The sequence below is a fragment of the Pelodiscus sinensis genome, chromosome 31 (genome assembly GCF_052426305.1).
Source record: "Pelodiscus sinensis isolate ZL-2025 chromosome 31, ASM5242630v1, whole genome shotgun sequence".
Taxonomy (NCBI): Eukaryota; Metazoa; Chordata; order Testudines; family Trionychidae; genus Pelodiscus; species Pelodiscus sinensis.
Genome location: NC_143082.1, coordinates 2,596,451 through 2,620,053, shown reverse-complemented (window position 1 = coordinate 2,620,053; position 23,603 = coordinate 2,596,451). Strand labels below are relative to the sequence as shown.

Here is a 23,603-nt window from a genome sequence, read left to right as displayed (position 1 = left end):
GCCTGCACCTCAGCCTGGAATTCAGCTGCTGAGGCAGGGATCGGGACCTGTCCCCCACCTCTGCCTAGGTCCGGAGTCCCAGCCTGGCTGGACCCCGTGTCCACTGGGATGGGACCCTGAGGATGCTGCCAGGAGTCCTTCCCTGGACCCACGTTGTCAGCCCCCCGCTGGCTCTGGCTCCAGGTAGTGACTAGAGCCCGCTGGGATTCATGGGGCCACTCCTCTAGGTCATTCCCCATCAGCACCTCGGTGGGCAAGTGCGGGTGCACCCCCACTTCCTTGAGGCCTTCCTTCGCCCCCCATTTCAGATGCACCCGGGCTACAGGCACCTTAAACGGGGACCCATCTATGCCCTTCAGGGTCAGCTGCGCGTGGGGTAGTATCCGCTCCGGGGCCACTATGTCGGATCGGGCCAGAGTCACCTCCGCCCCCGTGTCCCAGAAGCCCGTCACCTTCCTACCATCCACCTCCAGGGGTATGAGGCACTCGCTCCGCAGGGGCCGTCCTGCCCCCACCCGGTACACGGAGAAATCCGCCTCCTGAGAATCAGACCTCCCAGGGGAGGTGCACTGAGCATCCTTCCCCTCTCTCTGAGCTGAGGTTTGCCTGCCAGCCCCTGCCTCTGGGGCAGCCTGCCCTTCCTCCCGCCCCAGCCAGTTAACCCTGGAAAGTCCCCAGTCCTGGGACCTGGTGCACTGAGCCCTCTTGTGGCCTTTTTGCCCACAGCGATGGCAAGTTAGGCTTTGGGCTGTCTCTGTCCAGGCCCTGGCTGGTTCTCTGGGGCGCTGACGACCTGTTCCTTGGTCTCGCCCCGTAGTTGACTCCCTCCGTCGCTCAGCCGAGATCCGGTCTCTGCGCGGTTCCCTCTCTCTCCGGGACTCCCGTTCACACCCGGACCGGCTCTCCGTGAACTCATCCGCCAGTCTCCCGGCCTCCTGGGGGTTCTCTGGTCTCCGGTCCTTGAGCCACAGCCTCAGTTTGGGTGGGCACGCTTCATAGAACTGCTCCATCATGACCAGCTTGAGCAGCTCCTCTGCGGTCTGGGCTCCGACTCCAGACACCCACTTGCGGCAGTATTGCGCCAGGCGGGAGGCCAGGTCCACATAGGTCTCCCGTGGCCCTTTCTGTACCCCCCGGAACTTCTTCCTGTACATCTCGGGGGTCAGCCCGAACTTGTGCAGCAGGGCCTCCTTGACTCGGTTGTAATCCCCTGGCTGTAGGTCCTCCAGCTGGCTGAGCACTCCGGCCGCCTCCTGGTTCAGTGCGGGGATGAGCTCCTGCAGCCAGTCAGCTGGGGGACCTGTTGCAGCCCACAGGCCCTCTCAAAGGAGCTGAGGAACCCGTCTATGTCGCCCACGTCCTTCAATTGGGCCACCGTGAGCCTCTCCAAGCGCCTGGCATCCCCGGGACTCTGGGGCCCATCCACTCTTGGCGCAGCCGGGGCCCCGCAGGTTCTCCGCTCTGCCATGGCCAGCTCATGCTGTCGCTGCCTCTCTCGATCTTGGCGCTCCTTCTCTCGATCCTGGCGGTCCCTCTCTCGATCTTGGCGCTCCTTCTCTCGGTCCTGTACTTCCAATTCCTTCATCCGCAGCTGGATCTCCAGCCGCCGCAGCTCCGCTGGGCTGGCCCCTGCCCTAGATGGGCTACGGCTTGCAGGCCTCCCGGGAGACGCTGTCTCATCTCTCCGGTGGGTTCCAGCGCTCCTCCCCCTCTCTGAGCCTGACACACTCTCAGGTGGGGTCTGGCTGCTTCCCCTGGGGACAAGATCCTGGCCCCGTGGCTGGTCATTCTCTTCCAGCTGGGTAATCAGCTGGGCCTTGGTTGCTTTCCGCACAGGCAAGCCCCTCTCTCTGCACAGCCCCACCAGCTCTGCCTTCAAGAGTCGGGCGTAGGCCATCTGCCCGCTGGTCCCCTTGGTGCAGACTCACCAGTCTAGTGCTGCAGCGCCCCACGATTCCCAGGAACCGCTTCGCTCTGTCTCCAGCACGCCTGGCTCCAGGGCTCTGGCTTCTACTGCGCCTTGTCGCTTGCCGCTGGGAGCTTCATCCACGGGGTGCAGTGCATCCCGCTCCTGACACCAGTGTGACGGCACGTTGGGGGTTCCCCGTCTCCTGCACCCCGAAATGGCACAAACAGACTGTACCAGCCAGTGGAATTGAGGGTGGTTTATTGCTCCTCCGGCACAGCGCAGCACAGATGTAATCTGGTTACAGGAACTGGGCTAGGAGGCCTCAGGCCCCCTTGAGATGGGGGAGACTGGGCCCCTAAACTCCAGCTCCTCTCCCTAGGCTGTCTCATCCATCCTCCCAGACAGCCACCAACCAACTCCCTAACTTCCAGCCCTGCCCCCCAGCCAAGGCAGCATTCCACCTTCCTTTGTTCCTCTCCATGGGGGGTGTCTGGCCACTGGTTTGCATAGTGACTCATCCTGTTTTGCTGGGTCGTGGTACCCACGGCAGCCAGTGGGGGTTACCCCAGAGCCAGCAGCATAGAAACCAGCTAGGTACCCCCACTACGTCACAGCCCCAAGCCCCTCTCCTGGGCCTTGTGCACGAGTCCGCACCCGCGTGAGCCCCAACCCCTCTCCTGGGCCTTGCGCACGAGTCCGCACCCGCGTGAGCCCCAACCCCTCTCCTGGGCCTTGCGCACGAGTCCGCACCCGCCTAAACCCCAAACCCCTCTCCTGGGCCTCGTGCACGAGTCCGCACCCGCGTGAGCCCCAAGCCCCTCTCCTGGGCCTTGCGCACGAGACCGCACCCGCGTGAGCCCCAAGCCCCTCTCCTGGGCCTCGTGCACGAGTCTACACCCACATGCGCCCCAAGCCCCTCTCCTGGGCCTCGCGCACGAGTCCGCACCTGCGTGAGCCCCAAGCCCCTCTCCTGGGCCTCGCGCATGAATCCGGACCCGCATGAGCCCCAAGCCCCTCTCCTGGCCCTCGCGCATGAATCCGGACCCGCGTGAGCCCCAAGCCCCTCTCCTGGGCCTCGCGCACGAGTCCGCGCCCGCGTGAGCCCCAAGCCCCTCTCCTGGGCCTCGCGCACGAGTCCGCACCCGTGTGAGCCCCAAGCCCCTCTCCTGGGCCTCGTGCACGAGTCTACACCCACATGCGCCCCAAGCCCCTCTCCTGGGCCTCGCGCACGAGTCCGCACCCGCGTGAGCCCCAACCCCTCTCCTGGGCCTTGCGCACGAGTCCGCACCCGCCTAAACCCCAAACCCCTCTCCTGGGCCTCGCGCACGAGTCCGCACCCGCGTGAGCCCCAAGCCCCTCTCCTGGGCCTTGCGCACGAGACCGCACCCGCGTGAGCCCCAAGCCCCTCTCCTGGGCCTCGTGCACGAGTCTACACCCACATGCGCCCCAAGCCCCTCTCCTGGGCCTCGCGCACGAGTCCGCACCCGCGTGAGCCCCAAGCCCCTCTCCTGGGCCTTGCGCACGAGTCCGCACCCGCGTGAGCCCCAAGCCCCTCTCCTGGGCCTTGCGCACGAGTCCGCACCCGCGTGAGCCCCAAGCCCCTCTCCTGGGCCTTGCACACGAGTCCGCACCCGCCTAAACCCCAAACCCCTCTCCTGGGCCTTGCGCACGAGTCCGCACCCGCGTGAGCCCCAAGCCCCTCTCCTGGGCCTTGCGCACGAGTCCGCACCCGCCTAAACCCCAAACCCCTCTCCTGGGCCTCGCGCACGAGTCCGCACCCGCGTGAGCCCCAAGCCCCTCTCCTGGGCCTCGTGCACGAGTCCGCACCCGCCTAAACCCCAAGCCCCTCTCCTGGGCCTCGCGCATGAATCCGGACCCGCGTGAGCTCCAAGCCCCTCTCCTGGGCCTCGCGCATGAATCCGGACCCGCGTGAGCTCCAAGCCCCTCTCCTGGGCCTCGCGCATGAATCCGGACCCGCGTGAGCTCCAAGCCCCTCTCCTGGGCCTCGCACACGAGTCCGTACCCGCGTGAGCCCCAAGCCTCTCTCCTGGGCCTCGCGCACGAGTCCGTACCCGCGTGAGCCCCAAACCCCTCTCCTGGGCCTCGCGCACAAGTCTGCACCCGCGTGAGCCCCAAGCCCCTCTCCTGGGCCTTGCGCATGAGTCCGCACCCGCGTGAGCCTCAAGCCCCTCTCCTGGGCCTCGTGCACGAGTCCGCACCCGCGTGAGCCCCAAGCCCCTCTCCTGGGCCTCACGCACAAGTCCGCACCCGCGTGAGCCCCAAGCCCCTTTCCTGGGCCTCGCGCATGAATCCGGACCTGCGTGAGCCCTAAGCCCCTCTCCTGGGCCTCGCGCATGAATCCGCACCCGCGTGAGCCTCAAGCCCCTCTCCTGGGCCTCGCGCACGAGTCCGCACCCGCGTGAGCCCCAAGCCCCTCTCCTGGGCCTCGCGCATGAATCCGGACCTGCGTGAGCCCTAAGCCCCTCTCCTGGGCGTCGCGCACGAGTCCGCACCCGCGTGAGCCCCAAGCCCCTCTCCTGGGCCTCGCGCACGAGTCCGCACCCGCGTGAGCCCCAAGCCCCTCTCCTGGGCCTTGCGCACGAGTCCGCACCCGCCTAAACCCCAAACCCCTCTCCTGGGCCTTGCGCACGAGTCCGCACCCGCGTGAGCCCCAAGCCCCTCTCCTGGGCCTCGCGCACGAGTCCGCACCCGCGTGAGCCCCAAGCCCCTCTCCTGGGCCTTGCGCACGAGTCCGCACCCGCCTAAACCCCAAACCCCTCTCCTGGGCCTCGCGCACGAGTCCGCACCTGCGTGAGCCCCAAGTCCCTCTCCTGGGCCTTGCGCACGAGTCCACACCCACCTAAACCCCAAACCCCTCTCCTGGGCCTCGCGCATGAGTCCGCACCCGCGTGAGCCCCAAACCCCTCTCCTGGACCTCGTGCACGAGTCCGCACCTGCGTGAGCCCCAAGCCCCTCTCCTGGGCCTTGCGCACGAGTCCGCACCCGCCTAAACCCCAAACCCCTCTCCTGGGCCTCGCGCATGAGTCTGCACCCGCGTTAGCCCCAAGCTCCTCTCCTGGGCCTCGCACACGAGTCCGCACCCGCGTGAGCCCCAAGCCCCTCTCCTGGGCCTCGTGCACGAGTCCGCACCTGCGTGAGCCCCAAGCCCCTCTCCTGGGCCTCGCGCATGAGTCCGCACCCGCGTGAGCCCCAAGCCCCTCTCCTGGGCCACGCGCACGAGTCCGCACCCGCGTGAGCCCCAAGCCCCTCTCCTGGGCCTCGCGCACGAGTCTGCACCCGCGTGAGCCCTAAGCCCCTCTCCTGGGCCTTGCGCATGAGTCCGCACCCGCGTGAGCCCCAAGCCCCTCTCCTGGGCTTTGCGCACGAGTCCGCACCCGCCTAAACCCCAAGCCCCTCTCCTGGGCCTCGCGCACGAGTCTGCACCCGCGTGAGCCCTAAGCCCCTCTCCTGGGCCTTGCGCACGAGTCCGCACCCGCCTAAACCCCAAGCCCCTCTCCTGGGCCTCGCGCACGAGTCTGCACCCGCGTGAGCCCTAAGCCCCTCTCCTGGGCCTTGCGCACGAGTCCGCACCCGCGTGAGCCCCAAGCCCCTCTCCTGGGCCTCGCGCACGAGTCTGCACCCGCGTGAGCCCTAAGCCCCTCTCCTGGGCCTCGCGCACGAGTCCGCACCCGCGTGAGCCCCAAGCCCCTCACCTGGGCTTTGCGCATGAGTCCGCACCCGCGTGAGCCCCAAGCCCCTCTCCTGGGCTTTGCGCATGAGTCCGCACCCGCGTGAGTCCCAAACCCGTCTCCTGGGCCTCGCGCACGAGTCTGCACCCGCGTGAGCCCCAAGTCCCTCTCCTGGGCCTCGCGCTGGAGTCCAGACCCGCGTGAGCCCCAAGCCCCTCTCCTGGGCCTTGCGCACGAGTCCGCACCCGTGTGAGCCCCAAGCCCCTCTCCTGGGCCTTGCGCACGAGTCCGCACCCGCGTGAGCCCCAAGCCCCTCTCCTGGGCCTCGCGCACGAGTCTGCACCCGCGTGAGCCCCAAGTCCCTCTCCTGGGCCTTGTGCACGAGTCTGCACCCGCGTGAGCCCCAAGCCCCTCTCCTGGGCCTCGCGCTGGAGTCCAGACCCGCGTGAGTCCCAAACCCGTCTCCTGGGCCTCGCGCACGAGTCCGCACCCGTGTGAGCCCCAAGTCCCTCTCCTGGGCCTCGCTCTGGAGTCCAGACCCGTGTGAGCCCCAAGCCCCTCTCCTGGGCCTCGCATCAGGGCTGCCTTGGGCCGAGCTCTGGCCCCGCTGAGAATAAGCCCTGGTTGATTCAGGGCTGCCTGGTCGGACAGAACTCCAAGCCGAGCGACGGGCTGTTCCGGCCCAGATCTGTGCCCTGTCCAGGGATCGGCAGGGCAAGGCCGGGCGGGCACAGAGGAGCCAGTGTCTGGATGTGGAGGAGCCAGTGGTTCTGCGGCGCAGAGATGGCCCACGACAGGCGGGCGCAGGAATCCTGCAGAGCAGAGTCAGGGAGGCTGGCAGGCAGCGCTCACTGCTTTCCAGCCGTTCGTTAGCAAACCCAGCCTGGGAGATTACCACCCCCTTTTACACACGAGGAAACTGAGGCACAGAGCCAGACTGCGACTCCTGAAATCTCGGCACTTAGCACTGCTCCTTCAGCCAAGGCGCGCAAAGCCATCCAGTCCCTCACCGCATCCCGTGCCAGGCAGGGAGGCCTCAGAGCAGGGACTCACATAATAAAGGAGGTCGGTCCACCCTTCCATGGTGATACACTGGAAGACAGTCAGCACAGCGAACAGGATGTTGTCGAACTGCGTGATCCCGTAGTTGGGGCCTTCCCAGTACTCCCGACACTCGGTCCCATTGGGGCACATGCGGGCCGGCTCTTCTGTCCCGCATGGAACTTCCAGCTTGATTTCACCTGCAGGGTGGGACAAGGACGAGGAAAAGCATCTGAGGGCAGCACTGGCTGGCGGGGAGCCTGGCCCTGGGCCTCAGGTCAGGCCTTTTCCCTGCCTCCCCCCCCCCCCCCGAGCTCCAGCGCCCCCCCCACCTCCCCCCCCGGCCATGGCAAATCTGAGCCTCTCCAAGCCACAGCTCGGCCTGGCACCGCCTCTGCGCTGCCCTGCTGCAGAGAAGGGAGCAGAGAACACGCGACTTGCCCACTCAGACAGGGAAGCCACAGCTATGCCAGGGCCAGGAGGGACAGGACCTTAGAAGACCCCTCCTGGGGCCCCGTGCCAGCCCCTCACTCCCAGGTCCCCTCCCGGCCCTGGGAGAGGCCCTGCACCGAGGGCGCCCACACTGGCAAAGCAAATCCGAGCCGCTCCTCTCCTGTCTGCTGGGAGGGCCAGATTGCTGGGACCCTGCGGGTCCCTCCTCCCCCCTCTCGCTGGCATGGCCACGTTGCAGAAATAGCTCTCTCTCCAGTAACGCCATTGCCGTCAGGGGAGCCACAGAATTAGGCCACTCCAGACTGAGCATGGGCCAGGGGCCCCGGGAGGGAGGGAGCGAGAGAAGGAAAGAGAATGGGGGGGGGGCACAGGCAGATTCCTGGCCGGGGGCTGCCACCCACAGGGCTGGTGCCAGCCAGCACCACCCCCCCCCCCACGCAGAAAGGACTGGAATTTTCCAGCTGAGGCTCATCAAGCCCTTTGTAGCCTTGGTCCATGTCAACGTGGCCTTCCCACCGCAGCTGGGAAACTGAGGCACAGAGCGGCACCGTGACTTGCCTGAGGCCACACAGCAGGTCAGTGCCAGTGCCTGGACTGGACCCCCGTTGCCCTGGCTCCCTGGTGGCCGCTCTGTGCCTGAGACGGTTCCCCCGGAGAGCTGGGAGTAGAAGTGACCGGCTCTGCGAGAGTGGGGGTGGAGCCTGGTGGCCCAAGACAAACGCTGCCCCCCGCCAGGGACCAGCATGCAGGTAACAGGAGGCTGTGCTGGCCTCCGCCCGCGGCCTGGCCTGCAACCCCCGCCTCCCGCTCCGGACCTACCTGTCAGCACGTCAAAGCAGGTGGTGTGAAATTTCCCCATATAAAATTCTAATCCTATGATTGCAAAAATAAGGATTGCAAAAAACAAGAGGAGGCCAATTTGTAGCAGAGGTATCATTGCCTTCATGATGGACTTCAGAACCACTTGTAAACCTGTGGGGAGAGATGCTCTGAGCTCCTAGGCCCCCGCGCAGGCACCCACGGGCTCTTCTAAAACCTTCGCCCGCCACGGCTCCTGCCAGCTCCCAGCTACAGTTCCAGACGGGCAGGGCTGCTGTTCGGAGCTGGGTCCCACAGGGAGCCGTTGAGTCCTGGGGTTGGTGCTGGGCCCCACGGGGAGATGGCAGGGCCGTGGGGTACAGTGCCAAGTCCCATGGAGAAGTGGCAGGGCCCTGGGGTTGGGTGCTGGGTCCCACGGGGGGATGGCAGAGCCCTGAGATTGGGTGCTGGGTTCCATGAGGAGGTGGCAGGGCCCGGGGCTTGGGTGCTGGGCCCCACGGAGGGATGGCAGGGCCCGGAGATTGGGTGCTGGGCCCCACAGGGGGGTGGCAGGGGCCAGGGCTTGGGAACTGGGTCCCACGGGGGGGTGGCAGGGGCCGGGGCTTGGGTACTGGGTCCCACGGGGGGGTGGCAGGGCCTGGGGCTTGGGTGCTGGGTCCCACGGGGGGGTGGCAGGGCCCGGGGCTTGGGTGCTGGGTCCCACGGGGGGGGTGGCAGGGCCTGGGTCCCACGGGGGGGGTGGCAGGGCCTGGGTCCCATGGGGGGGCGGCAGAGACGGTTGGCTGGATCCCAGGCCCCACATGGAGCACACTGCCTGACTCACTTACTTGGGATCCCCGACACCAGCTTCAGCGGCCGGAGCACACGCACTGCCCGCAGCGTTCGCAGGTCGAAGTCAGAGCCGACCTTCGCCAAGATGCTGCAAGAGGCAAAGGGGAGAGCGGCCCAGTGAGGGGCATGCTGGGAAGCAAGGCCTCCTACCCCGACAGGGGAGCCCCTCCCCCTGGGACAGTCATTTCGCCAAGCGGGGGTGGGGGGGCTCATTGCAACTGGGCAGCCTCCCACCCAGCAGCGGCTGCACTTTGAAGGAAAGGGAATCGCGCCACATTCAGACCTCTGGGAAGGGGATTTAATCTAGCTCGGAGCTTGCCGCTTTCTTACACTAATTAAAAGCCGAATCCCCGGGGTTCAGCCAGTGACTCTGGTCACAAAGCTTCTGTCCCTCCTGGCTGCCAGACGGGAATCGGCAAACGCACAGGGGCCGAGCCAGGGGCGTCGGGGACTCCACGCCCCCCCACGGGTGGCCGCTCAGAGGGGCTGCTCCTGGGCCAGACCTTGGTGGATGCAGGAAGGGAAGGGATTCTGGGATGGGGACCCCTGGCACTAGCATTACAAAGGAGCCGGAGACATGTTGGGAGGGTGACCTAGTTCCACACACCAGTGCCTGATCCAGATCCCGACAGCCTGGCCCATCGTCCCTGTGCTACCGTTCACCCCCAGAGCACGGCCAGAACCCCAATAATCCAGCAACTCTTCTCCAGCGTAGGGGCGCTGCAGGCCCCTCAGCCATTCACAGTGCTGCCCCGACACTCGCCAGGCTTTGGAGCACGTTCCCCCGAGATCTCCAGAGAGGTGGGGAGGCAGGCCCCAAACAGCAGTAAGTTTGCTCCTGTCTAGAACCAGGCCTCTCTGAAGCACATCCCGGAGAGATTCAAACTGTCACAGGCCTGTGGAGTGGGGGCCGATGCGGAGAACAGGTGAGGAAATGCGTTTCTTGTGTGGTGGGCTGTCCGAGCCCTAGGAGGCTCCATCTGTGTGCTGGTGGTTGGCTGTGCTGTCGGAGGCTGCATTTGTGTAGCTGTTTGTCTGGCGTTTGCACCCTAGAACACTGTGGTTGTGTGGTGAGTGCTCACACTTTTGGATATCGTATTTGTGGAGTTATGTGGCTCTACAATGCCATATCTGTGTGGCTGTTTACCTGGCACTTGGTGTCTAGGATGCCATAGTTGTGTGGCTGCGTATTTGTGTGCCTGTGTATCTGGCACTTGGTGTCTAGGATGCCATAGTTGTGTGGCTGCGTATTTGTGTGCCTGTGTATCTGGCACTTGGTGTCTAGGATGCCATAGTTGTGTGGCTGCGTATTTGTGTGCCTGTGTATCTGGCACTTGGTATCTAGGATGCCATAGTTGTGTGGCTGTGTATTTGTGTGGCTGTGTATCTGGCACTTGGTGTCTAGGATGTCATAGTTGTGCATTTGTGTGGCTGCGTATTTGTGTGGCTGTGTATCTGGCACTTGGTATCTAGGATGCCATAGTTGTGCAGTTGTGTGGCTGCGTATTTGTGTGCCTGTGTATCTGGCACTTGGGCTGTGTCTACACTGGCCGTTTGAATTTCCGCAAGAACACTGACGATCTCATGTAAGATTGTCAATGTTCTTGCGGAAATACTGTGCTGCTCCCGTTTGGGCAAAAGCCCTCTTGTGCAAATCATTTGCGCAAGAGGGCCAGTGTAGACAGCACAGGACTGTTTTCCACAAAAAAGCCCCAATTGCGAAAATGACGATTGGGGCTTTTTTGCGGAAAACCGCATCTAGATTGGCCACGGATGCTTTTCCGCAAAAAGCGCTTTTGCGGAAAAGTGTCCTGCCAATCTACACGCGCTTTTCTGAAAATGCTTTTAATGGAAAACTTCTCCGTTAAAAGCATTTCTGGAAAATCCTGCCAGTGTAGACGTAGCCTTGGTGTTTAGAATGCTGTAGTTGTGCAGTTGTGTGGCTGCATAGCTTTGTGGCCGCATATTTGTGTGGCTGTGTATCTGCCACTTGGTGTCAGGATGCCGTAGCTGTGTAGTTGTGTGGTTGTGTAGCTGTCCTGAGGTGATGCTGGCGGCCTCGTGCTGCCCTGTTCCGTGTGTTTCCATTGGTGCCAGCTCAGCGAACCAGGCTGGGGGTCTGCAGCAGCAACTCCCCTGACCCCAGGGGCCTGCCCTGGGTTCACACCCTCGCAGTCGTCCTGCTGCCCCGTGGCTTCAACTCTAAGCTCCCGCCGCTGCCTGCAGTGTGGCCGGCTGGCCGAGGGGTGGCGCCTGCCCCCCGGCCCAGCCCTCCAAGCCAGCAGGAGATGGAGGCAGGTTAGATTCCCACCGGCTTCTGCATCTGGCTATTTTTAATTACAGAATTAGCAAGGCCACCCCGGCCTTCAGTGCTGTTGCATGCGGCCGTCAGGCGGGTATTTATAGTCTCGCTGAGCAGTGGCGTCAGCCTCTCCTAGGAAAGCTGCTCTCACCTCCCCGGAGCTGGGAAGGAAGAGGTGGCAGGAGCCTTAAAAAGGGGACAGCAGACTGATGGCACCATGGGGGAGTATGAAAATCTTCCCTGCAGCAGGGATCCAGGATACCCCTCGCTCAGCATCCCTAACATAATCAGGCAGACAAACGTGGCGCCAGGGTCATGGAAATGCAGCCTCCTCTGGGGTGGGGAACAGCAGCTGTTTAAAAGCGGAGCAATGATGCTCTACTACTGGAATGTCAGGGCTGACATGCAGCCACCTCTGGGGAGGGGCACAGCAGCCACGCAGGGCTTGCTCACCAAACGGTGACCATGAATGGGGCTGTGAAATGAATGGGGCTGTCATATCTCATGGCTGGAGGGGGACAAAATACTGGGGAGTCCAGCTCTGGCTAGTCCTGAGCACCTCCAGCAGGCAGGCCTGGTCAAGCCCTGGGTTGGTACCTCTTGTTCTGTGGATAGCAACAACCGTAGCACTGTGGCCACGCACCCCGGGCCACGCCACCCCTTCCTCCCCCTTAGTGTCTCCCAAACTGCCTCAGCTCCCCCCCCCCACCACGTCACAGGACAATGCGGGATCACAACGTTCCTCTTTGTAAGGAAGGTCAGCGAGTGCCGGGGGAGGGGGGCCGAAGCAGCACCCTGTCTGTTCGGGAGTCCGCACAGGTCGGCATCGCAGAAACAGCAAATCCTTCGTTGCTTGGCGCCTTGAATGGAGACTGGTGGTCTCTCCAAAACACCCCCCGGCTCCCACAGGCCTCACGGGGCCAGTTCTGTGGCCCGCGTCCTGCAGGAAATCCGACTGGCTGAGCAGAACGGACCCTCCCGGCCCCCCAACGTATCAAGCCCCCGCAGCAGGGATGGGTCCAGAGCTGGAGGGGTGGGTTTTCAGGGTGGGGGGGAAGGGTTCCTAGATATTCTTAAACCTGCCCCAGAGCGGGGGCGGGGCTCCGTGACCTCTTGGGTCCCCTCCCACCCTGCATTTCTGGGAGTTAAGTCCAGCGCCGGCGCGGAGTAAATGCCCATTGCTACTGGACGTACCCTACTGGGCCGCTCTGTTACACTGCTCTGTGCTTGGCGGGTTCACTGGCTGAACGATGCCCAAAGCTTCCCAGTCTGGCTCTCCTCTCCCGTAGGGCCGGCCGGAGCTAACCACACCCTCCAGCGCCCCCCCCCCCGCCCCTGGCCCGAGGGACCCCAGGGCCCAGCCGGCCTGCTGAGCTGAGGGGGTGGGAAGTCAAGGAAAAGCCCAGAGGGACTCAGCAGGGGCTACCACCCTGCCCAGGGCAAGCCGGGAATCAAGGCTAGCAGGGAGAAGGGGCTCTGCAGGCCAGCCAGACCCCAGCACCATTCACCTTCCCCAGGAGGGCCCTGCCAGGAACCAGAGACACCGGCCTGCGCCTTGCTGGAGGGGTGATGGGCTGGGCTCCCACTGCCAGGGGGGTTCTCATACCCTGGGACCAGGACCCCTGTGTACACTGGTATTCCTGGGGGGGGGGTCCCCCTATAAGAAACGGACCCCAAGAGTCTTGGCGCGCAGTCCTTTGCTCCGACCACTCTGAGACCCCATCCTCCTTCTCCGGGCCCCAGCTCCCATTCCGCCCCCTCCCCACGGGAGGAGCCCGGCTGCCTGCCGCTGAGCCCGTCCCTGTCATGCCAGAGGGGCTCTTCCCATTAACCAGATCTCCATAGCAACTGGCCCTCTCCCATTCACACCGTCTCCAGGGTTACCTTCCCGGGCTCATTCATGCTTGTTGCCTTGGTGACAAGCCCCATCTCATTGATACAATCTGCAGCGTGTGTGCGTACGAGTGTGCGCCGCAGCGGAGGGAAAGGAGCCCTGCCTGGAAGCCAGGGGCAGGTGGTGGCGTGACGGGGAGGGCTGGGGGAGCACTAGGACCGCAGGGCGGGTACCTGTCTTCCGTGTCACTCCCCAGCCGCCGCTTCCTGCCGGGGCCTGGTGAGTGCACCAGGGGAGGCTGCTCCCCTGCCCAGGGCGGGGCCGCTGGCAGCTCTCTGCTCTCCTCAAGGTCCAGCCAGTTCCCCAGCGTCCCTGCAATGCCAGGGCCATTTCTACGGCCTGCAGGAGGCTCCCTTCCCTCCTGCCCCAAAGCACCCTCCGGGCAGCACCATCTTCTGCCCATCTACCCCGTCCTGAACATGCCCACCCCCGGCCTGGAATCTCTCCTCCACCGTCCGTGGCGCTGGCTGCTAGCGCCCCTCACGGGAGGATTCAGGCTCCCAGTTCCACCTTGGTTGCTCCAGCCGTAGCTCATCTTCCCTCGTCACACAGAGCACAGGTGCCGGGTTGCCTGCGAGGGTGGCGATGGGCAGCCCCGAGGGTGTTTCGGACACACAGTTCTCTGTAAGAGGGGGAGGGGGTCCTTGGCAGCCCCAGCTTGGTGTAAGGGGGAGACAATCATGGAGCAGAGGCCCCCCCCAGGCCAACCTGATCCAGGACAGGTCTGGAGGGACTTGGTGCTACTGAGCGAAAAGGGGAGCAGAATGTGTCCATGGGGGAGGTGTGCACAGCGCTGCGCCGGTACGGAGCCACAGAACATGAGAACGGACCTCGAGAGGCCATCGAGTCCCATCCCCTGCCCTCGCTGCAGGGCCAGGCACCAGCTGGACCGTGCCTGGCAGGGTCTGTCCAACCTGTTCTTCGGTATCTCCAGGGATGGAGATTCCACAGCCCCCCAGGCAACTGATTCCAGCGTGTAGCCCCCTGGCAGGCAGGACGTTTTCCTAATGTCCAACCTGAACCGCCCTTGCAGGGGCCACATAAGGTGCTTAGCTAGGAGCAGGACCCTTCCGAAATGCTGGCTTGGGCACCTTCCACTGCCCGCTCTTCAGCCTGTGTGTGCGTGCAGGTGTGTAGGGAATGTGTGTGCCTGGGCGCTGTGAGCGTGTGGGGGAGAGCTCCGTGTGCATGCCTGGATGGCTGTGTGCACGTGTGTATGCACGTACTCCGTGCGCTGGTGGGAGAGTGCACACGTAAGCATGGGCATGAGCGCTGTAGGCCTGTGTGACAAGTGCGAGAGCTCCATGTGCCTGTAAATGTGGGCACACCCACGTGCCACTGCAGGTGCGAGGGACGGCACTAGCTCCGTGCCCTTGGGGCAGGCAGGAATGCCCCAGGCCACTGGGGCAGGAGCTGGGAGCTGGCCCTGCGGCTGCCTCTCCCTTCCTCAGGTTAACACTCCTCTCCTCCCCCAGCCACTGGCCCCTCTTTTCTCTGGTGTCCCCTCCCCCTGTCCAGCCTCCCCTTCCTGCCTCACTTCTCCCAGAGGGCTCCACTCGGGGGAGCAGATTCTGCTGGGATCCCCTTTACCCCCGCTCTCCCATTCTCCTTCGCACCCTGGGTCAAGGGCACCTGGCACAGCCTATGCCCTCCCCTAACCCGACAGCCGGGACCCCAGCAGCTCCAGGCAGGCGTTTCACATTGAATGATGCTGCTCCGGACAGAGATGAATGACGCAACCGCGGCACAGGAATGGGGCAAGTCCCACCCACCCAGGGATGCCAAATGCCCCGTAATTGTCCCTTCCCCCCATATATACTGTGGGCTGGCAGCTCGGAGAAGCCAGCCCTGCAAGCTGCTAGGGGCAGCGCAACTGGCGATGCCATCAGAGAACCTCCCCCAAATACCTCCCATTAGCACAGCCTCCCGCCCCTCTTCCCCATGCACCAGGCCACCGCCTGCCCATGGCAGCCCCGAGTACATCGCACCACCTCCATTTCCTGCCACTGCTGAGTTCAGGGGTCAGCCCCGCGGGGCTTCCTGTTCTCTGCCTGTGGCCCCCGCAGTTCAGGGTCCAACCAGCTGGGATACTTGGCCTGAGCCCAGAGGTGGGGCTTGGTGCACAGGGCTGGGGCAGACTGTGATGGACAGGAGGGCGGGGCTTGGTGTGCAGGGCTGGGGGTGGCTTGTGATGGAGAGGAGGGAGGGGCTTGGTGCACAAACTTGGGGGGGATACTTGTGATGGACAAGAGGGCGGGGCTTGGTGTGCAGAGCTGGGCAGGGCTTGTGATGGATTGGAGGGCGGGGCTTGGTGCCAGGGCTGGGGGCTTCTTGTGATGGACTGGAGGGCGGGGCTTGGTGCACAGGGCTGGGGTGAACTGTGATGGACAGGAGGGCGGGGCTTGGTGTGCAGGGCTGGGGGTGGCTTGTGATGGATTGGAGGGCGGGGCTTGGTGCACAGGGCTGGGCGTGGTCTGTGATGGACAGGAGGGCGGGGCTTGGTGCACAGGGCTGGGCGTGGCCTGTGATGGACAGGAGGTCACACAACAGGGTCTGCTGATGCCTTCTGGCCTTGAACTCCCACACTCCTTTGCCAGCGCTCTGCTGCCCACCCCCAGGGGCCAGAGGGTTGGGCGAGGGCAGGGCTCAGCCCAGATGGCCATGTCCCCACCCCAGCAATGCTGGTGCACCCAGCCCCCTGCCAGCAGCCTTAGCAGAGATGACAGACAGGCCCCCCTAAAACTTCCTCTCCCATGGGGGGGCCCTCCACTGTGGGCTGAGACGGGGCAGGGTGGGGTGTGCACAGGGCTGGCTAGACCCTTCCATCCACCTTGTACATTTCCCAGGGGCCCTGCCACCGCCTGGCCATGGCAGCAGAGAGCAGCTCCACGCTGCCCCCTGGGCCTGCGGACCATCTCAGCATTAGCAGGCACCTGGAGCGATGGGCACAGACAGGGCCAGGCTCTCTCTGCTCATGCCCCCCCCCAGCCTAGGGCAGAGGATCCCGGAGGGAGCAGGCTGCCAAGGCCCGGGGGGGGAAGAGAGGAGCTGATGAAAGCACCGGTGTCTGAGGCAACCCCGCTCCTCCAAGGTGTAGGGGGGCCTCCAGGTTCCCCTGCTCTGGAGGAGAAAGAATCTTCTCAGCTACGGTGCTGGAGCAGCGCGGGCGGGCAGCCTGATCCCCCCCCCCCCCGTTAGCCCTGACCCCGAGTCCCTGGGGGTGCTCCAGCCGTGTCCCGCAGAGACCCTGGCGGGGGAGCTCTCAGCCTCGGCAGCAGCTGCCCAAGCAGGGGCCCCTGGTCCCATGGTCTCCTCACCACCCTGCACATCCCCCGGGCACACTGGCTCCACTGCACTGCTCCCGGTGCCCACCGGGTGCCCCTGGAGCTCCAACCATGGTGATCAAAGCGACTTGTGTAGGGAGGAGAGAGAATAAAACTGGGACTTTCAGCTTGGAAAAGAGACGACTGGGGGGTGTAACGGGGTCAGCCCTCACCTCACACAAGCACCCCCATTTGGCCGAGTGCGGGTGCCTGCACTCTCTCTGGCTGACAGCCTTTTGGCCAGTCGGCTGAGTCACACCCTCTGGGGATCAACCCCCTTCCAGGTACACCTCTAACGGGGCCCATCCCAGCACCCTCACTAGTGTCCCTCTAAGTCCAGCCTCTCAGTCTGTTTCCCCACTCTGAGGTGTCCCTAACTACCAGACAGCACCTCCCACCCCAACCTTCTCCCTTCAGGTCCTTCAGCTCATTTTGTAGTCCCTCCTGGCTCCTGATTGGCTAGTTCCTCCAGAGCCTCTCTAGCCTCTTGGAGGACTTCTCTATGGCCTTTCAGCCTAGCTCCATTACAGGGGGATAGAATAGAGGTCTATAAAATCATGAGTGGTGTGGGGAAAGTATCTAAAGAAGTGCTATTTACTCCTTCTCATAAATCACCAAATGAAATGAACAGGCAGCAGGTTTAAAACAAACAAAAGGAACCTGTGGAACTCCTTGCCAGAGGATGATGTGAAGGTCAAGACTGTAAAAAAGGTTCCAAAAAGAACTAGATAAACGAAAGGAGGGGAGATCCATCAATAGCTATTATACCAAGGATGTTTGCCAGAAGCTGGGAATGGGCAACAGATCACTCGATGGTTCCCTGTTCTGTTCACTCCCTCTGGGGCACCTGGCACTGGCCACAGTCGGCAGACAGGACTCTGGGCTAGATGGACCTTTGGCCTGACCCAGCAATAGGGCTTATGGCTCCCAGCTGCTTGGCAAGCAATGCTCCCAGCACTGCGCCCTGACTGTAGCCAGAATGCATCTCACCAAAGCCAAGGGGTGAATTTAGCCCGTTGCTGCAGTCAGGCCCCAGGGTCTGTCTGCAGGGGGCCTGCACACATGGGAAGGGGTCCCCAGTGTCCTGCTAAGATTGTCCATCCAGGTGCAGAGTGAGTTTTGTCTTGTGCACCGACAGCGAGGGCACGAGCGCTCGTTCGGACGGGTGCCACCATGGCACCCACTACTAGCGCTGCTCCCCAAGAGACTCCCCCAGGCCGCACCTCCCCACCTCGAGGGAGAAGGGGAGATGTGCCCCCCCCAGAAGCGCTGCTCCCTGGGCAGCCCCTGTGCAGGGCAGGGACTGCCCAAGGCTGCTCCTTGTGGGGCTGCTGTGAGTCCCCACCTGGGGCATTGGGAAGCTGCTGTCAGTGCCCTGGGTATGCAGGGAGTGAGGTGCTGGGCAGTGACATGGGGGGACAGGGAAGGGGCAGCGTGTTGGGGGCAGGCGGCTCTGAGAGGCAAAAGAGGGGTGCAGGTGGCGAAAGAGATGCAGGGGGCTCAGCCCCAGGAGCAGCTGCAGCACAGCCCGGCTCCAGCATTGGGCAGACGCCACGCAGCTACAGGGAAGCTGCTACAGGCCCGTTCGCAGGGATTTCGGGGGGGGGGAGGTGCTTCTGAGTAAATGTAGGCCACAATTTTTTTAAAGCTGAAGGAGTTCAAAATAGTCGTGCAGCGCTGTGCGTGAGAGAGGTTAATGACAAATCGAGTGGGGGGAAATCAGTGAGTGGGGGGAAACGTTCTAAATTCTTCGCTCTCTCCAGAGAGCAGCATTTCGACAGGAGATTGATTTACAAATACCCCTTCCCAACCCCCACGCCAATGTCCTCTCCTCCTCAGAAGAGCCTTCAGGCGCACGGGAGGTGGGATTTCTTTCCTGAGTGCACGGACGGTCAGATCACGGCCAGAGCCTGGCACAACGGGCCTTCAGAACCGGAACGCCTGCCACTCGGGAGATGTGTAAATACCACGGCACGGTCCGCTTCCACATGAACCGCGCACAAGGAAACCAGACTCAGCCGCCCCAACTACCCCTGCCCCAAATACGAGGTTATCAGAGATGGTGAAAGACGAGGGGGATGTTGCTGACAACAGATTGACAAACCGCAAGACACCCAAAGCAGGGGGGTTACAGAACAAACCCGCCACGAGCTTAACCCTAAAGGACCCAGTACCCACCCCTGGAGGGAGGGAGACGCATACAGTGAGGCCCCAGCCTGCACGCGCCCCCGGCGAACTGGGCACAGCAGCTCCAGCCTACCTGCACCCCGGGCAATGCAGGAGCAGCTGCAGCATGAGAAGCCAGGGGGGCTCATGCCCACCTCCAGGGGGCCGGTGGGAAGGTCTCATCTCCTCAGAGGGACTCTCAACAGCCAGGGCCCCTTGGCGGCCCCCGGCAGCTCCGCCGGCAACACTTGGGCCTGTCCCGCCCTGGCCATGCCACTGCTCCGCGCCGGGGGACAGGAGCCAGCTACAGCAAACACCCGGCCACAGGCGCAGAGCCGCAGCACCTAGTGCACCACGAGGCAGGCAAAGTGAGCAAGCCGGCCTCCTGCTCGCTCCCCCACTGAGCTGGGCACAGCGGGGAAGGCAGCCAAGGGCCTGGCACCCCCATCAGGCCCAGACCACGGGGCCCCAGCCAGCTCCAGTCGCCGGAGCAGCCCCCAGCCCCTACCCCCAGGTCTTGGGGCCGCAGTCACTGCCCAACACGTGGCCCATGGCTCCAGCCTGGGGAAGCACAGGAGCTAGGGCCAGGGCCAAGTGGTGGCTGCCCTACTGCTCCTGGGGCAGGGATGCGTTGCAGGTGGCTGGCCCGCAGCCCCGCCCTGGAGCAGCTGACCAGCCACAGCGCGGCTCTGCCGAGGTGGGTGGGCCTCAGATTCCTGGGGTGCACCCGCACAGTCGCACACCTTAAGGGGAGCGCAGGGGGTCACCTCATCGAAGGAAGGTGGGTTCGGGGGGGGGCAGAGTTCTTCTCGCTACCCAGAAACCAAGGGCAAGAGGCGGCCGCGGCTCCAGCAATCGGGGACTTGAAAGCGCAGAATCAGCAAAAGGAAACTCTCCTTCCCCTGGCTCAGAGCCAGTCCTGGGGAAGCGCGAGGGGGGAGGGGAGGCAAATAGATGGACAAACAGCCAGCACGGGGCAGACGGACACCGAGCCACATGGCAACAGATAAACAGACCAGAGAGACAAGACGTGCACAGGCCGGATCCCGAGACGGATCCTCTGTGGCCCTTAACAGCCTTGGCTCTGCAGGGAGTTAGCATCTCTGATGGCGAGGCCTGGGCTGGTCAGCACGGGGGCCAGGCAGGACTCCTCCCTGTCCCACTGAATGAGAAAGGGAGCGGCTGCCTTCCTCCGAAGCATGAGGCCATTGCTCAGGGCCGGACAGCGAACCTGATGGGGCCAGGTCTGATCTGGCGCATGGGACAGCAGGGCTAGCAGGCTCCGTGGCCCCGGCAATGCCAGCCACAGAGCACGCGGACTCGGCCCTGGAGCAGGCAGTGACAGGCCTGAGCATCAAGGCAGGAGAAACACAATTTCGGGGAAAGTGAGCAAGCAGCGCTGTGCTAAAATATTGTGACAGCATTAAACAGCACTTGCTCCCCATCCGCAGAGCCCTGGGAAGGCAGGACAATGGAGCAAAGGCAGAGGCAGTAATTAACGTCTCACTGAGAGCACGTCCCGGGAGGGGACTTCCCGGCTCCCAGAGCCGATCAAAGGCAGGTTCAGCTCTGCCCCTCTGCCGCGCACACGTTCCCCTCATCTCCATCCAAGCACGGACACACAGCGCACAAACACCTGCACACACACAGACCATGCCCCACAGACTCCCTCCAAGGTCCTGGGCGCCTCACACACCAAGCCTTCCTGTGCAGCCAAGTCCCAAACGCCCTGCAGGCTATGCCGGGCACGGGCCAGTCACAGTTCAGGCTCAGGACGTAAAACATTGCGTAAAATGTAACCACGCGCCCGCTAAAAATCCAGCCGTTACACGCGCTGCACACTCTGCAGTACAGCATTTCTACTGCAGTGCCCACTCCCCGGCTCCCGGGGGGCTGGCGTGGCACCGTAAGGGACACAGATAAACATCAGCTAGTGCTTCAGTCAACTGTGTAAACGGTTACACTTCTACCTCCCGCGTTCAGTCAATGAAAGCGGCCCCTGAAGGAAGTGTATTCTCTCGCTCTGTGTCTGTGGGCCTCTTCCACGCCCCCCATCAGTGGAGAGGAGACAGGTTCAGAACAGAGAGACCCCCTTCCCCCTGGGCTCCGTAAACACGCACCCATTGGGAGTTCTCTCAGACAGGAACCGTCGCTTTCTTCTGTGTTCGTACAGCACCCAGGAGGATAAGCATCATGTACAGGCTAGAGATGTGAACAACTAGGCGACTACTCGAGCAAACGCTTATCGGATAGGTGGCAGGGTAGGCGACTAGTCACTCCCGGATGGGGGAAAAGAAAGGGGTGCTTCAGACAGCTGTGCTGCACAGAGCCTGGGAGGCGGCTCAGCAGGGGAGGGTGCCCCCAGCTGACCTCGGGCTCCACGTGGGCCGTGGCTACACGTCAGAGGCAGAGTTGCCCTAGTGACTAATCGAATAGTCGAAGCAAAATGCATCGACTGTTCGATTGGTCAGTTACTCAATATTTCACATCCCTCGCACAGGGCTGAGCACAATGCAGTCCTGGCCCATGACGGCGCCCCGCGGCACTACCACAATGCACCAAATAAACAGCCATAGCAAGGCAGCAGACAAACACACAGACCCCCCCTCCGGAACCCAAGAGCTGCCAGACCGGATCTGACCTCAGGTCCATCTAGCCCGCCGCCTCTCTCCGACAGTGGTCAGTAGCAGATACCCTGGGGACAAATGCAAGCACCCCTCAGCAGGCGGGCCTGGGGCAGCCTGCCCCCCACATCGGTCTCGCTGTGGTCTCTCTCAGCCAGGGATCTGATTCAGCCCTGAAGCAAGAGGTCTCCCAGCTCTTCTGCCAGCTGTGTGAGCTGGACGGTTGGGACTCGGGCAGCCGCAGCCTCTCAGAATCGGCCTCAGAGCTGCCGCGAGCAGTGAGCCCCACGGACCAGCGACACCCCGTTCCTTCGAGCGATGCTGGCCTGGCCTGTTGGAAGTGATAACTGCCCCTGTCCCTTGTGTTCTGACAGGGTGACCCGTCCCTGCAGCACCGAGGGTCAGCAGGTCCCCTCTTAGTAACCTTCTTTCCTGGGCCACAACCGCATGCTTGTCATGCTCTCTCTGCAGGAGAGCGTTCCTGGCTTCCAGCCCCTTCTCCTGCAGTGCCTCGTGGGGGGCTGGAAGGCCGGGGCACAGTCGGAAGAGACCGAGCCATGACCGAGAGAGACATCTGACTGGTGCCAGCTCTGCCTCTGCCGCCCCCACGCATCTCAGGGCAGCCCGTGGAGAGGTGTCCATGGGGCTAGCTCAGCGGAGTGGGCTGCAACGTGGGCTGGCGGCCCTGTTTCCTGGGAAGGCATATGCAGCCCGTGCTTGACTGTTCTGGTACCCGAACGAGCCAGCGCCCACACCCCGTGAGGGCAGCCGAGACAGCCCTCTGCGTCCTCCTCAGACGGCCAAGCACCTGGCTTTTCAGTCCACGCTGGCACACGGAGCAGAGCCGCCCCTCCCTCCAAGCCCAGAGCCTGCTGGGAACAGAGGCGCCCAAACGCAGGTGTGCGCGTTCCCTGGCACCCACCCTGCTCTGCCGAGAAGTGCGCTGCCACTGCCAGCATCTTGCGTCTTCCTGGTCCTCCCAACGCCCAGGATGAGCCCCCGGCAGAACCGGCGGAAGGACCCCGTGATGAGGCATGAGATCAATACCTCCTTCCCTGCCAGAGCCTCCCTCGGCCTCCTGCCTCCCCCTGCCCACGCCTCTCGGCTTCCTCATTCAGGCAAAGCTGCCTGCCTTGGCATGCTGGGCACGTCTGGAAAGCACCTCCAAGGTACCGCTACAGGGAGACTCCCTAATCAGGGCCCGCGCTGCCTGGCATGCTAATGAGCTCAGCTCTGCTGAGGACGTGGGCAGAGGGGGGGGGGGCAGGCTTTGTGCGTGGCCCCGCTGTCCCCAGGGGGGGCGCAGGATGCTAAGGGACCTGCGCTGGCTGGAATCTCCCGCGGAGCGGAGGGGATCAGGGCGAGGGAAGTAAACTCCCCTTTCATCCGTTAACCAGCTAAATGATACATTTAAGCAGTTGAGCGGCGCTCCAGCCCCAGCTGGTTAATCGGAAGCAGCAAGCATTACCCGGCAAGGGCCATGCCTACTCGTTAGCCAGTTATCTGCTCCCATCCCCAATCAGCGCAAGTGCACAGCAGCACACTAATCACACACGACTTCCCTGGCACACACGATGCACTTGCAAGCACGCCGTGAACATGCACATGTGTAGAGCAACACGCTCCCTCACGTGTGTAAGTACATGTGTGTGAATGTGCACAAAGGCGCCACACACGCCATATGACAAAGAGCCATCAGGACTAGCATTCTCGGGCTGCATAAATACTACTGTGTGGACAGATATATACAGCAACCTGCCTCATTACCGGGGCCCATGCTCACATGTAGAGTCCCACACGGCATGCGCGGGTGTGCACAGATACCCCTGCGGCCCACGGCACGCACCCTCAGAGCAGCACAGCATGACGCCTCAGACGTCTCTTGCTAAGTGTCCCTAGGGCTGCTCCATTGTGAGGGGCACCCGGGCCCCCAGCCAGCCCATTGCAGCCTGCCTCTGCTGGCCCCGTGCCCAGGTGCCATGCCTTGGGCTCTGGGACCCATGTGTGGCTCCGCTGAGCGGCTGACACTCCTTAGTGGGTGGGGGCTGCCCCCCCAGCCCACAAGGGGCACACCCAGAGGGGTTCAGGGGGTTCCCCAGACTCAGGGAAAACTCTGATTTGGGAGCTATCCCACGTACTCCTGCCTTCCCTTCAAGCCATCCACAGCCCGTGGGCACCACCTCCCTGGGGCCAGGGCAGCATCAGTGCAGCCTCCCAGACCCTCTGCCAGAGCCTAGCCTCCCTCTCTTGAAGCCATAGGCTCCACAGCTAGCTCTCTGCTCAGGAGACTTCCACCGCCCGCCTGCCAGCCTCCCCTGCAGCTCCCCCCACACACCACGCTGGGGAGGAAGAAGCCATTAGCACGGCAAAACTGCAGCAGCGCCACTCAGAGCCTCTCGGGAGATGGGCTGGGAATCCCTTGCTGCAGGCTGGGGTACAGCAGCGCCAGAGCAGCCCTCCCCGTGTCCAAGGGGACCCCAGAAATCTCCCCCCCCCAGGAACTCGTGTGTTTGGGTCGGGAGCCGCCACAACCAGCACTGCAGAGTGGCCAG

General features: G+C 63.4%; 1 protein-coding gene across 1 annotated transcript in view; it reads right to left on the bottom strand.

Moving 5' to 3' along the window:
• Positions 1–23,603, bottom strand: part of CACNA1A (calcium voltage-gated channel subunit alpha1 A) — a 252,419-nt gene that overhangs the window by 107,695 nt on the left and 121,121 nt on the right. The window contains exons 8-10 of the mRNA XM_089774768.1: positions 8,739–8,830; positions 7,912–8,064; positions 6,652–6,839 (exon numbers count right to left, since the gene is read on the bottom strand). Coding sequence (XP_089630894.1) covers positions 6,652–6,839; positions 7,912–8,064; positions 8,739–8,830 — 433 coding nt within the window. The remainder of the gene's footprint in view (positions 1–6,651; positions 6,840–7,911; positions 8,065–8,738; positions 8,831–23,603) is intronic.